We start from the raw sequence: 13526 nt of genomic DNA, 5'->3' as shown, positions 1-13526 counted from the left end.
CCATCTGCTCCACAAGCGCCATGCTACGGGGCACGTGACAGAAACGTCCCTCCGACCTAGAGAGGCAGAAAGGTCCCCTTGTCTAATGGGAACTAGCCCACTCACACTGAAACAGCTATTTCCCATTAGAGAAACGGCCCTCCGACCTGGAGAAGCAGAAAGGTCCTCTTGTCTAATGGAAACTAGCCTTCTCAGTGAGAATGATCTAAAACCCATCATTATGCAGGACTTGACCACTAGGGGTAAAAAGGGCCATTTCTCAAATGGGAACTAGCCTTCTCAATGTGAGTAAGCCAAAACCCATTATTATGCAGGACCTGACCACTAGGGGTAAAAAGGGCGTTTCGCTAATGGGAACTAGCCTTCTCAATGTGAGTAAGCTATAACCCATTATTATGCAGGACCTGACCACTAGGGCAGCAAAAAGGGCCTTTTCTCTAATGGGAACTAGCCTTCTCAGTGTGAATTAAAAAAAAAACATTATTATGCAGGACTTGGCCACTAGGAGCAAAAAGAGCCAATTCTCTAATGGGAACTAGCCTTCTCACACTGAAGGAGCTATTTCCCATCTGAGAAATGGCCCTAGCAACCAATGGTCCGTTTCTCGGATGGGACCTAGTACCAACCGAAATGCCAATGCTGCCTTCGTGTATAATCTCAGCTGCTTGAATAACGTGCACGATCCTAAACCAGCTGTCAACCAGTGAAACTGATTTGCCAAAGAATGGAAAGTCACGTGACGTGCGGGAGTCGTTGCTACTAGGTCCGTTTCTCAAACAGGAAGTGGAACTAGACTCTGCCAAGGCAATAATGATGGAGGCTCTGTCTCAGTTTCGACGCTTATGTGGAGCGGCCCTCTTCCTTTCTCAGCTTTTTATCCTTTCCGGCCGTGGTGAGTACATAGGAATGGCCCCACTAACACAAGTGGATTGTATATGTACATATTATACAATCACGATGTAACATTATACAGGGAGCAGCAGTGATGAGCATAACAAGTAGCGATTAGCCAGGTCTTACGTATTTTGTAATAATTGTATACTGCCTGCAAGCCTTGCAGGAATTGGAGGATATTTCCCAGGATTCCGACTCGGGCAAAAATTGTCTCAACGGGTTCCGAATCGAGGGGCGGGGGGGACCCAAGCCGTCGTAACGCACCACATTCACAATGATCGGCTGTTCTCAGACATTAGTTGTCTTAATTTTGAGCGCCAGCTCAATAAAATGTCATTAACGTAAGACCGCTGCAGACCCAGCAGCCAGAGGAGAATCTAAAGGGACTTCACCTTAAGTGTTGAATGGTAAGCGATTAGAAATCGGTGGGACGCAGGAAGCTGCATGCTCTTTGACACAATGACAGCATAAAAAAAACTTTTTTTAAACCTGCCACCCCTAACTGCTCTCCCAGCCTAGACACTCGCCCGACAGCCCACCAGGTGGGATCTCATTGTATTTCTTTTCCGTTTCCAGATCTTCTCGCAAGGGGAGTTAGGTTAGTCCGGGGACTCTGAGGCTGATTCTGGTGGGTGGAGGAAAGTGGTCCACCCCTGACACTGCTTGATTAGGATAATTAGCATGTATTGAGTGTGCTGAAACATGTGGGAGGGAGTTTTCTTAAGAACATAAACACAAATAATGTTTACTTAGTTATAATGGGAGGAGGGGGCAAGGGTTAAGAAGAGGCAGAAGAGGAAAGGTAAGCGGACTCTTCCTTTTTAGTATTTTTTTATTTTTTTAAACGACATTGTCAACAATAGGCAAATTATGTTCGCTTTTTTGTTACCAATATAATACCATGGAACTGGGGGCGCTGGCTGTTACTGACACAAGTGTACAAGCTATGCCTATGTAGTACATAGCCATTTCGTGAATGTGTAACTTTGTGAGATCTCTAAACTCAGCCGATATCGTTTTGGTGGACTACAGGTGTTTTCAGTGGTATCTGCTCTGTGGACTGTACGAGCCTATTGCAGGCACTTTCGCCTCGTTGGAAAGGTCTAACCTCCCTCTTGGGAGCAGAGCATGTCCAGGTAACACTGCAGAAGGTGGCTAACAGTCATATGTCTCCTTTAACTCTACCTACGGTATGGAATACACAAGCAAGCCCTGCAGAACATAGGCAACAGTCTTGGAGTATATCTGCCTACATTGGCTGGGCTTACCAAATGTACTAGCCCACTTACGTTGTCGAGGAGATTTTGTGACTGGTGAGTACCATATCCACGGTATTTGACCTTGCTGGCGAATATGGCTATATTTGAAACTTTTATTTGACATTTACTGAAAACAAACTTTGTTTGCAGTACAAGGAGAAAAAAAAGTTTCACTGTGCATGGCTGGCAGTATTGCACCAAATATGAAGTGTGCTCATGGTGACATGCACCATTTGACAGAAAGCACTGGTAAATATGTTGCCACCTTTCCCCATGTGGCGATTGCATTATTGTTAAGTCGATTATGTAAACTAAGGAACTCCCGCTGCAGGTCTAGTGTGAGTTTTATGAGCAGATACAATGCTTGTACACGTTTGGTTGCTGAGGAGGAAGAGGGTTTCCCTGTTGTGCTGCTGTTCTGTGCCTACAAGCCTAAACCGTCTGGGGACTCTTGCTGGAAGGCTACTTGGTGTCCACCATATGGAGTATACCAGATGGCATGTGTGAGTAATCGAGTTTTGTTTGCTGTGTTGGCAACATTATTTTAATCTAGGCGTGAGTAAACACTGCAACTTTCCCCACAAGACTCAGTAGGACAAGAACGGTGTTAGCTTGTGGCGCAGGAGAAGGCACCATAATCACTTGAGCTCTTTATGCTGGGTAGATAGTTTGGTTAAAGGGAACTCTTACCAGGTGTAAGGTAGTTCAATTGCATTTTGTTAGAATGCTTATAAATATACAAGTGCTTCTACCACGACTTATTTACAAAGCAGGCAGGTGCCTTCGAGCATAAAACCAACAATGTATTCATGTGTGCAGCTCCGTAATATTAAACTCATGCAACAAGACCAACATCTTTAAACCAGAACTCTTAATTTCATTATCATGTCTGTCTGTAAGAGGATAGAAACACGTAAGGTGACCATGTAGATTTATAGATTACAATTAATATTGTTACTGGATCCATAACTCATTCAAATGACGAGGTACAGCTATTTCATAAATTATGATTTTCACACCAACCATACAAGGACACAGAATAATCTTCACCTGGGTAATACTTTAAGAATCTTATTTAGCGGACCTAAGGCTGAATGAAGACCATTTTTTAAATTAATAACAAAGGGTAAGACAAGAGAGTGAAAGGTCTAAATTTGTGTAATTGGTGTTTTACCTCAAATGTCCACAATAACGAAACGCTATGCTAAACTTAAACCCAGAATCACATAGTCTTAACAGATTTAGCACAAGACTTCACCCTAAACACCTTTCATCACAAAAGACTAGCAAGCTGTGACAAACTACCAGAATCCTAATTAACCAAATGACCCAACACGCCACGTGCTAGAACGGTTCAGCAAGCAACACTACTTGCCACCTGTCCTGTCTGATTATCAAGTACTTAACAACCTATACACACTCACACAAGCAGAAAATAGGACCATCCAAAGACAATCAATGACACCAATAAGAGACCCAAAGGCAGGAGAGACACTCTGATGCAGCCTGACCAATGGTTGCTCCTGTGAGAGCAGATTTGATTTACTGAAGCTTTGACCCACATTGCATGATCATTTTCGCTTCTAATGTATACACACCGTTTTGCTCATATAATGGTTTGATAACTTCTTATAGCTAATATGCATGAACTAAATCATAATTGAATATTTGGCATATATCGTGTTTCTGACTGTTCACTTTCTTTTAATATCTATTTGTATTGCATGAATCTATTTGTATTGCATAATCAGAAAATTAGCACAGATGGATAAAGTTTTGTGAAAAGGAACCCTGTGGAGTGTTGTAAAATTGCAGTGACTGAATTTGAATAATGCAAAGTTAAGAGCATGTGTTATAGGGAAGATGAAGATTATGGTCGCTGTCAGGTCGGAGCATAGCGAAAGGATGTCATAAATGTGTAAGAAACATATTCTTCGACCATTCTTCTCAGTATGTACTACTAATTTCTTGTGACATCACCAGTTTCTTTTCATCTTCATATTCCTTCGGAACCTCCTCCAAGAGATTGACATCTCTGCAAGGGTACAATACGCAGGGACTTCTCAACACCTTGTCTCAAAGATATAGACACCATCACTGGCGTTGCGCATCTCACAATTTCCGGCTTCCAGCATATAAGCAGAATAGGGGCGGGACTTCCCGCAGAGGCATTCACCTGCTTCTCTACAATGGCAGATGCATGTATGACGGTGTCCTTTGGCTAGAATTCCAAATGCATGGAGTGTGAAAAGGTTCAAAACATTGGCTATTCTACCGGGCACCTGGACTAGACACGTTGGTTGAACTACAAATTACCAAGGTTGAGTCAGATGCTAGATGCTACAGGTTATGGGAGTTGGAACATTATTCATTTGTAGAGCTTTTAAACCCATGGCCTTCAAAGCATTTTCACACATAAAACAGTAATAAGACTAGCAAAACACGAAATATAACAGAACAGGAGGCTAGTCACAAGGAAGTCAAACCTGAGGGGGAACCTGAAAACGATGTAAAATGTTCTCAGAAGAGAGATGTTTTCAGGTGTTTCTTTTTAAAGGAAACAAAATTAGAATCCAGGCGCAAACTGTTTTTCTTTTTTTTTTTTTTTAAATTTTAATGTTTTTTTTTTACATTTTATATATTTTATTACAAACCTTTAAAATATGAATATGATTTCAACACAAGCAATGAAGTGTATTTACTTTGTCACACTTCAGACATATGCCAGTTAAAAGCTGTTACCAAAAGAACTGTGAGAGGATAATACTCAAGTACTTTAAAAAAACAACGGAGAGAGCCTGACAAGAAAAGATTGAACAAAACAGTTCTGCATAATTGAAGCAGCTCAAGGTCCTCTACACGAGACCTCATATTTCTTCTGTCGCTTATTCAGTTATTCAGTATCTCCAAAAAGAATGTTAGAGCAAATGTTAGTTTTCTATGTGTTTCAACAAAAAGTACTTGCCACCAGTCATTAGCACTTAAGCTTGGTCTTTTCGAAATGATTTTCCCCAAACACTTCTTTCATTCCATGCGCAAGGCTGTGCAGAATAACATAAGGTGTTTTAATGTTTCATCATGTAAATCACATAGTCTACAGGTTTTGGATGTTAGACCGTTTTTTGCCCACAGACTTTCTCTCTCTTTTGTTCTAAACAAGTTCAAACGAAATTTCATGTAGAGATCTCGATGATGGTAGTCAGGGAATTGCTTCAGATAATTTTGTGTTTCATTGACTGCTCTTTTCGAACTGTGAATATTCTTCGAGATATTGTGCTTCAACCTTTGTTCTCCAGTTGGATCCAGTCACTTTTCCACCGTGTTGTTTTAGCAATATTTGGATTGGTGTTTATGGTGTCAAGGGAAATGTCTGGCGCGTTAAGATCATTTTGCATCGATCAACTCACAATCTTAGTATGCACTGTTCTGCTCCATTTTCTCAGTTTTTCAAGATTTTTAAACTGCGGGAGGATGTCTTTGTAATTTTCCGGTACAGATTTAGCATGTTACAGCAAATTCTTGTGTCTATTAATGTTAGGCCAAGTTCATATCGGATACATGCTGTCGGTGTTCCTCTAGGCAGACGTAAAACCTTTGACCAGAAAATATTTTCAAGGGTATTCCAAAGATGGTCTGAGCAGCCCAGAGCTCTTTCCGCTCCATGTATTAGTGCAGGAACGCCCTTTTGGTTATAGTAGGCAAGAGCTGTTAGCAGTGAGTAACTGCCATATTTTTTATTTAGGATTGTTGCCTGATTTGCTAGTTGATGACATTTTATTTTGATGCTCGTAACCCAAGGGGCATCATTCAGGTTAGAATCAATCATCATGCCCAGATATCTGGTGCTAGGTGTTATTTTCAAGGTGCCATCGAAATCTGCTTAGTCGCCTTTTATTATTTCCTTTTAAGTCTTCCAAGACTAGGATTTCCTAATTAGAGGTGTTAATACACAGTCCATTGGTCTGGACATATTCTTCTAGTGCATTTAGTTTTCTTTGCAAACTGATAGGGGTTGCATCTAACGGAATTAAGTCATCTGCATAAAGTAGACTTATGTGAGCCCCATTGATTTTGGGTGGAAATGAGGATGCACTGTCAAGAGTCTGATGAAAAGTGGTTGAAAATAATAGAGGCCAAGGGGCAACCTTGCTTTACACTGCATTGATTCTGATCTTTGCATTAGCGTGAAGCTCCCTAATGGCCATAAGTAAGCTTAAGGGCAGTTCCAGCTGAGTAGTTTAGTCCATAGAATCTCACGGTCTATACTGTCGATACGCGTGAGAAAGGTCAATAAAAGCAAGATAGACCCTTCCCCCAGTACGCAGTGTTTCCATTTTCATGATTTTCACAATCAAGAGATTCAAGCTGCATCCAACCCCTATCACGCAACCAGTTTTTCTTATGTCGATGTGATTACTTACATGGCACCATTGAGTTAGTTTATGTTGAAGGATGGACGCATAAATTGTACCCAGCACATCAAGAAGTGCAATAGGACGATAGTCCTTTGGGTTGGCTCTGTTTTAAACACAGGAACAATAATTGCACTTTTCCATGATGTCAGAGTAGAACAAGTAGCAGCAATCTTGGTGAATAAAGAGTGACCGAAGCAAGTCCACTGTTCAGCATTGCCTTTTAGAGTGAAATATGTCAGCCCATCGGGCCCCGGGGCTCACGATGAGCATAGTTTTTTGATAATATCCAAAATGTCGCCCTTCTCAAATCTGAGGTCCCAGTGAGCCAGAATAGGAAGCGTTGGTTCTTTTATGTTACCCTTTTTACTGTACAGCGGATTATAATGAGTAATCCATTATTTTTCCTATACCATATTAGACTGTATAGCATGTTGGGAGCCCTCAAGTTGTTTGATGATACTCCAAAACTCTCTGGAACTTTTGTTCGTGAGTTTTGACAACATGGTTTCGGCATCATGGTGAGCCATAATTGCCTTGTGCGATTTCAGCCAGTTCTTGTAAGCCTGGGTTATTTACTTTTTGTCAATGATGCTTTGAGCATTATTTTGTTTAGAACATAGTCGAATTTGCATTCTCATTTTGCGTTTTTGTTTCATGACCTCCAGATCAAACGTATGTTTTGGTTTGAACCCTGTCTTTCTTAGACCTTGGTTTTTTTCCTGGAATTGAGTCCATAGATGTCGATATTCTAATTCCTCATCTTCTCTCTGGTAATCAAGTTTAAGGAATTTCACTTTGTTGTCATCGAGTCTCAATCTAATTCTACTGGAATCAGTGCTTACGTTATGATTCCATTGGTCATGAGACTTTGTGGCTAACTCAGAGATGCATGCTTTCACCAGGTTATGATTGCTCTGTTTTTTGTAGCACTTGTAGAGATGATACTCTCCAGTGTAGACTCTCAGATACAAAATAGTAGTCCAGGATCGACTCCTGATTGATTCTCTTCCAAGTCGCTCTGGCTGGGACATCTCCTGATGTGTTGCCATTTAACATGTGCATATTTCTTGACTCCATTTCATCACGCCATTGTGCCGCCACCTTCAGGGAGTGTAACGCTCACCTGGTATCCACGGGGGCGTCACCCAGCCTGGACTGCTGCACTCTTGGACCTTTCCCCTTTGACCCTTGTGTGGCTGAAGACCAGGTCTGAAATACAGGAGTAAAGCTTAGCTTAATTGTCTCTGGTGGACCAGGACCCGCCTCCCTTTCCGGGCCCTAGAACCCCCTTGGCGCTTTTCTAACCTTGCTTCTTGATTTGGAGTGCTCTCCGTCCTGCCTCTCTGAGCAGGGGCGCGTTGGGTTAGTTGTCACTGCCTAGTTACTTCACTGGGGCAACACTACGGGTCAAGGCCAGCTGCGACTCTGTTTCTTCAGGTAAGTCGGCCTTGTGAATGCGTTTCTTGTTTCCTTCTCTCCTTTCCTTAAATGGTAGGTGTGAATGATCTTGTTTTGTAATTGTTCCCTTCTCTCTCTTCCTTATATTGTAGGTGTGGATGCTGTTCTTATGATGTCGCGCAGGTTTGTGCACAAGATGGTAAACTAGCGCGAAGCGCGGCGCTATGTGCTTCTTTGTGCTAACCTTTTGTCTTTCTGCAGGTAGCAATGCTGTCCGGAATGCATTTGCCAAGCTGAAGAAGAGTGGTAAGTAGAAAAGAGTGGACTGCTTGCTGGTACTCTGGATTCGGGCCCGGGCCTTCCACTCAATGCAGGTAAGATATGTTTTCAGAATGTCCAAGTAAACGCTTACTTAGTTGCTTTTCTCTTGTCTTTTGCTTTCCAGAGTAGCGGCTTTCTGATGGACGAGATCCGCAGAGATGTTGTCTGTTCAGGATCCTGGAGCGGAATGCTTAGGCTGCTCCCAGGAGATAAGCAAACTCTAATGATGTCTCCTTTTGTTCTCGCAGGTGATCAGGGCCGGTGTGTGGATAAAGATGTTAGCTGACCGCGGTGAACGTCATGCTGCCACATGCAGAGCAACGCTAAGTGTGTGCTGGAGTCTGGGCGTGGTTTATATAGCCTGCAGGTATCCCAGGTATCCCTGGGCCTGCAACACCCAAAATGCTAGACCGCATGGTTCAGTTCAGGAACTGAGCCATGTGGAAGCTTCCATGTTGTTGCGCAATGCCTTTTGGGCCCATATTACTGCCTTATCACATGAGCCTGGCACCAAAGGCACTAGGACTGACTCCAAGTGAGTCTGGGAGCGAATGTTAAGGCCCCTGAGGCCTTGATGGGGATACTAGATGCAGCCCATCTGGTTGGGTAGTTCCGGCCAGGGGCAGTCGTCGTGACAGGGAGTTTGTGTTGCCATTTAAATGATATGGCTTTGCATCTATGCAGTTGATGTTCAGGTCCCCGCGCAGCAGGATTTTTGCTAAGTATGTTTGGTCATTTATATCATCAATTAGTTGTGTTACTAGATCAATAAAGCAAACTGGTTCAATTGCTTTATGCTGCCAGTATACATTGATGATGTGGATGAGCTCATTTCCAGCCTTTGTTTTTACCTTCCAGCATCAGGAGCGTCATCTGAATGTATGGGGGGGATATTTCTGGTTTCCATGATTTTATAGCATGAGCCTTTTCTTACAAGAGTTAAGAGCCCAGCCATAGGGCTGCCCCTTTTCTTTCCTTTTTAATTGCTGGATTGATGGCAATTTCAAATTCATCTGAAGTTGGAAGTTCTGTTAGCCAGATTTCCTGCTCACAGACTATGTCCAAGCCTTCCAACCAATTGTATTGAAGCAAATGTAAAAACCTTCGGTTGTTCCAGGATCCATAGTTAATTGTAGAATTGGGGAGTGAGTCCTGGCATTAATTCCAATTTTGTCTCATTAAGGCTGTGACAATCCAATTCCACTTACTTAATTCTTCATCATCATGACACAATGCATCATTGTCTTTGATTTCTGCATTGTTGCCTGTAGTGTTGCATGCAAACGTGATTTTAATCTGCTCACCTTGCTGCATTAGTTGAGGAGTTTCATTATGCATATTCTGTGTAGTTTTTGTTGTAATTGTTTTAGAGAGTCTTGAGGCCTCACCATTGTCCTTACTCATTCTTTTGTCCATGTCATCTTCATTTCCGTTGTGATTCAAATGGGCCCATGATCTTATTGAAACTATCATTGATTTCTCGTTTGTGGTCATTTCGTGGTTCAAAGATATCAAAACCCAATGAGAGAAGCACCGGGGCCGCCTCTAGAAGGATGTTGCATATGATTCTAGAGTCAATGTGTAGCTTCACTCTGTCATTTTGGGGTTCTTTGAAAAATTCCACGCATTTGCTGTCCCCGGATTCAATTGTTCTAAGGCTTGGCACATAATTTAATCAGCGTAAAACGTTACGATTCAGCATTAGACCATCCTTTCCTACAGGAATACGCTCCAAGACAAGACTGCTTATATTGCTGTTTTTTTGCCGTAACTTTGCTTGTCTTTTTGTGAGCTATTTATTTCATTTCTTGTTTTTAAAGTTATTTTTCAGGGCTGTTTATGTACGAGGAGGCCAATCGTGCCCTTTAACCTCAAGCGTAAATTTCGGAGTTCCAAGACTATTCAAGATTTTAATATTGGGGCCATTTTGGCTTCCATAATGTATTACTGCACTTGATTCTCGAGATCCTAGAATAACTGCTTCCGCTTTAGTGCTCTGGTCTCCTGCCAATTTTTTCATCCAGCGTTTTAAACATAGGACTATCTATTTTGGCGTCTTTTATTTGGGGTGCATTGTTCAGAGGCAGCAAGATACAAACTCTTGCAGATCTTTTCTTGTTACCTGCCTGGGGGCAAGAAGTAAGCTTTGCCTCTTGTTAGGGGATGGGACCAATTACAGATTCACCATCAAAAGTGTCTGGTAAGACATCATCCCCTCGTCATCTTGGTATGTCGACAGGTTTAACAAATTGATCGGAGTTTCAGTGGTGCCTTTAGTTTCATCCAGTAAGTCACATTGATTTGCAAGTTTGTTTCGCTTCTTCGCTTATTTCCTTGTTTTTTGTCGTAACATTGCCCGATGGTGTATTTAGGGTAAAACTCAGACTTGATGTTTCGTAGGAACTTTCTGAAACTGTTCGTCATGCAAGATTTCCTTGATCTTTGATTTTTTTAGATTTTTTTTTTATTTGCGATGATTTCAATCCAGCCTTTCCCTGGTGTTTACGTTTGCCATTAAAGATCGTGTACACCTCATCCGTGACTCTTTTTGCTTATAAACTAGCTGGTGCGTTATCTAACGGAGGACTGGGGTAACGGGCCCTCTCTGTCGATGTGGATGGTATTTGCACGTCTAGGTTTTCTCCATTTTCAGCATCATTCACACTTCTAGGAGTAACCCCAAGGGTAGACGCGACCTCGCCCGTCTGGATCGGTGAGACTTCTTTTGCTGTTAAGTCAATAACTACAGTCTCATAAACCCTTGGTGAATCCAATTGCCTAGTTGTGAAGTCGTCCTCTGTGTGTGTTTCTTTGTTACAGCTCTTTGTAGATTCTTTCCTTATTTCAAAACTGGGGACTTTGGCAGATGACCCAGAGTGCTTCCATCTCGTCTCAACAAGCCAAAGGCTTCTTTTGCAACCTCAGCAAGGAGTCTTTTGTCCTCGCTGTTATTGCGTTTTTTTTGTTCCACCAGAGCGACGAGCGAACAGTCGATTTTGCTAGTTAACTCGTGAGACGATTGCAGGAAGCAGGTTTTATCGCACTACATATTCACCAATTTGGAATTCATCAGAGCGACCAGTGTAGTTAAATCCTTGACTGTGTCATTTATCTGTTCATACATTCATACATTTTTATGAACGGGGAGATGGTCATAGACATAGACGACAATAGTGTAGGTTTTAAGTCCTGTATGATTTTTTTTTTTTTTTTTTTTTTTTAATTCATCCGATTGGTGGGAGCACTCTGTTTTTTGTATTGGCCATGTGAAAAACCCGCCAAATTTTCGGGTATTCACGCTCCATCAGAGAGGATTCTGCACTGGAGTCATCAGATGAGGATCCACCAAGTAGACATTGTGCCCCCAATGCTACGCTGTTTGCAACCTACACTGATTTTATTGCATTTGGTTCCAAGCAAAATGCAGGCATCTTTTGTGATGACTCTTTATCTGCCCGTGTTTGCATGTGTCTTTGTTGAGAGTAATAAATTCTAGGTGAGACACTATCTTCTATGCATCTCCGTTTTAAGGCGCCACTGTGCCATTTAGGCTCATTATTAGTCTTTAATTTTTTTAATGCGGTAGTGATAATTTTCACTCAAACTTTCACTCATACCATTTGATATGTTGGCTGAATGGTCATTAGTTTTCCCAATGCTTTGGAAAGAATTTTATTCGCAGAGCAACTTGTTTACAAGTTCAATTGAAGTTCTCCTCTCAGTTCGCTGGATTGAATTTGCTTTGAAGAACGCACTTCGCAAGTCTTGGTCAGAAAGCAAACAGGGGATGGGATCAGCTGAAAAATACGCCGCCGAGCCTGGCTCTTCAGCATCACTTGCTGAGATGCTCTGTCCTTTCACAGCTTGTGCGCTGGAGTTGTCATCTTTCTTCCCTAAAGTCTTGCAGCACAATGTTTCCATCTTCTGGGTTACCTCTGGTTCGGCTGCTACAGTATCGCTCTTTGTTTTTGGCGTCAAATCAGACGAGCTAAATGTTACGCTCACCTGGACCCCACAGGGGTGTCGATCGGACCTGGACAGCTGCGGTCTCTGTCAACGTGATGCGTAGTGCAGAGATGACTGTCTGGACTGGCCCACCTAGTCTTGTCTGCTGGACCAGAAGAAGTATTTTCCTGCAAGTGGAGACAGGGATTAGCCACCTGTGAGTTTTAGTGATGGCCTCCCAACTGTTCTCGCTCTCCCCCACTAATCACCTCTGATATCCCCCTAGTAACCTCACCTTATGTTTGTAAAAGATGAGCTCTCCATCCTGCGTGTCTTGCAGGGGCGCGTAGATACCAGTTACTTCACTGGTTTGAAGGCGTTGGGAGAGTTCCGGTAAGCATTGACTCTGAAGTCCCAGGCGGGCCTGGCAAGTATCAAGTTTAAAGAGTTCAATGTGCCCGATGTTCACTCTTGTCCCCTTCCTTCCTTAAGTTGCAACTGAGTTTGTGAGAAGAAGAACTCGTAGCTGCTGCTGGCGTTCAGGTAAGAGTCTGTATTACCCAACGCTGTCCGGTAACTATTGCATGCGTTAACGTGTTGTTTTTCTCCCTCTTTACAGATGTGGCATATGACGATATGGAGAATAATACCGCTGGTGGTAAATCAGGTAAGTCTATGGTGGTAAGAGGTATTTGTTGATTCCCTTGGCTCACCTTGTTATTCTTGTGCCCCTAGGTGCCTGAGTACGGCGAAGAAATGATGGAGACAGTGCCGGATCGAAAGATGCTGTGAGAACTGGGGAGTATGGCGCCGTGCTGGAGCTGGCGAAGCGACGCGTGCAGGACTGATGTACTTTCCAGGTCGGGAGATGAAATGGATCCGGAGTTAGGTGAGGAATTTGAAATAAGTTTGTTTTCTAACCTTGTCCTTTTCTTCCTCTTTATTCTAGGAGCTCCGGATTCGAGGCGGGCGTGGCAGAAGACTGGATGCTAGCTGCAGGCACGGTGAGAGTCACGCTGCTGGATGCAGAATAACACGAAGCATGTGCTGCTGTTCGGGCGTGGTTTAAATAGCCTCCAAAGTAGTCCCAGGAAAGAAGTTCCCCAGGACCACACCCGAGTAAAAAATAGTCCCTGTAGTAAAATAGTCCCATCCAGGCCTCAAGTTGGCTTGGATTTATTTGCAGCATGGTCTGCATGAGGTAAGTAATGTCTATGAGCCTGGTGCCTACGGCGCCAGGACTGAACCCAGACGGCCCCTAGCTGGGGCTGCTGGGGTTTTTGTAAATGTCTGG

General features: G+C 42.9%; 1 protein-coding gene across 1 annotated transcript in view; it reads left to right on the top strand.

Annotated features, from left to right (window-relative positions):
* Positions 1-759: 759 nt before the first annotated feature.
* Positions 760-13526, top strand: part of TM2D3 (TM2 domain containing 3) — a 202143-nt gene continuing 189376 nt past the window's right edge. Inside the window, exon 1 of the mRNA XM_069624763.1 lies at positions 760-892. Within this exon, the coding sequence (XP_069480864.1) occupies positions 811-892 (82 nt within the window). The 5' untranslated portion in view covers positions 760-810. The remainder of the gene's footprint in view (positions 893-13526) is intronic.

The sequence above is a fragment of the Ambystoma mexicanum genome, chromosome 11, assembly GCF_040938575.1.
Source record: "Ambystoma mexicanum isolate Mex_15411 chromosome 11, UKY_AmexF1_1, whole genome shotgun sequence".
Taxonomy (NCBI): domain Eukaryota; kingdom Metazoa; phylum Chordata; class Amphibia; order Caudata; family Ambystomatidae; genus Ambystoma; species Ambystoma mexicanum.
Note: the sequence above shows the minus strand (reverse complement) of the source record. Positions and strands in the feature narration are given on the sequence as shown.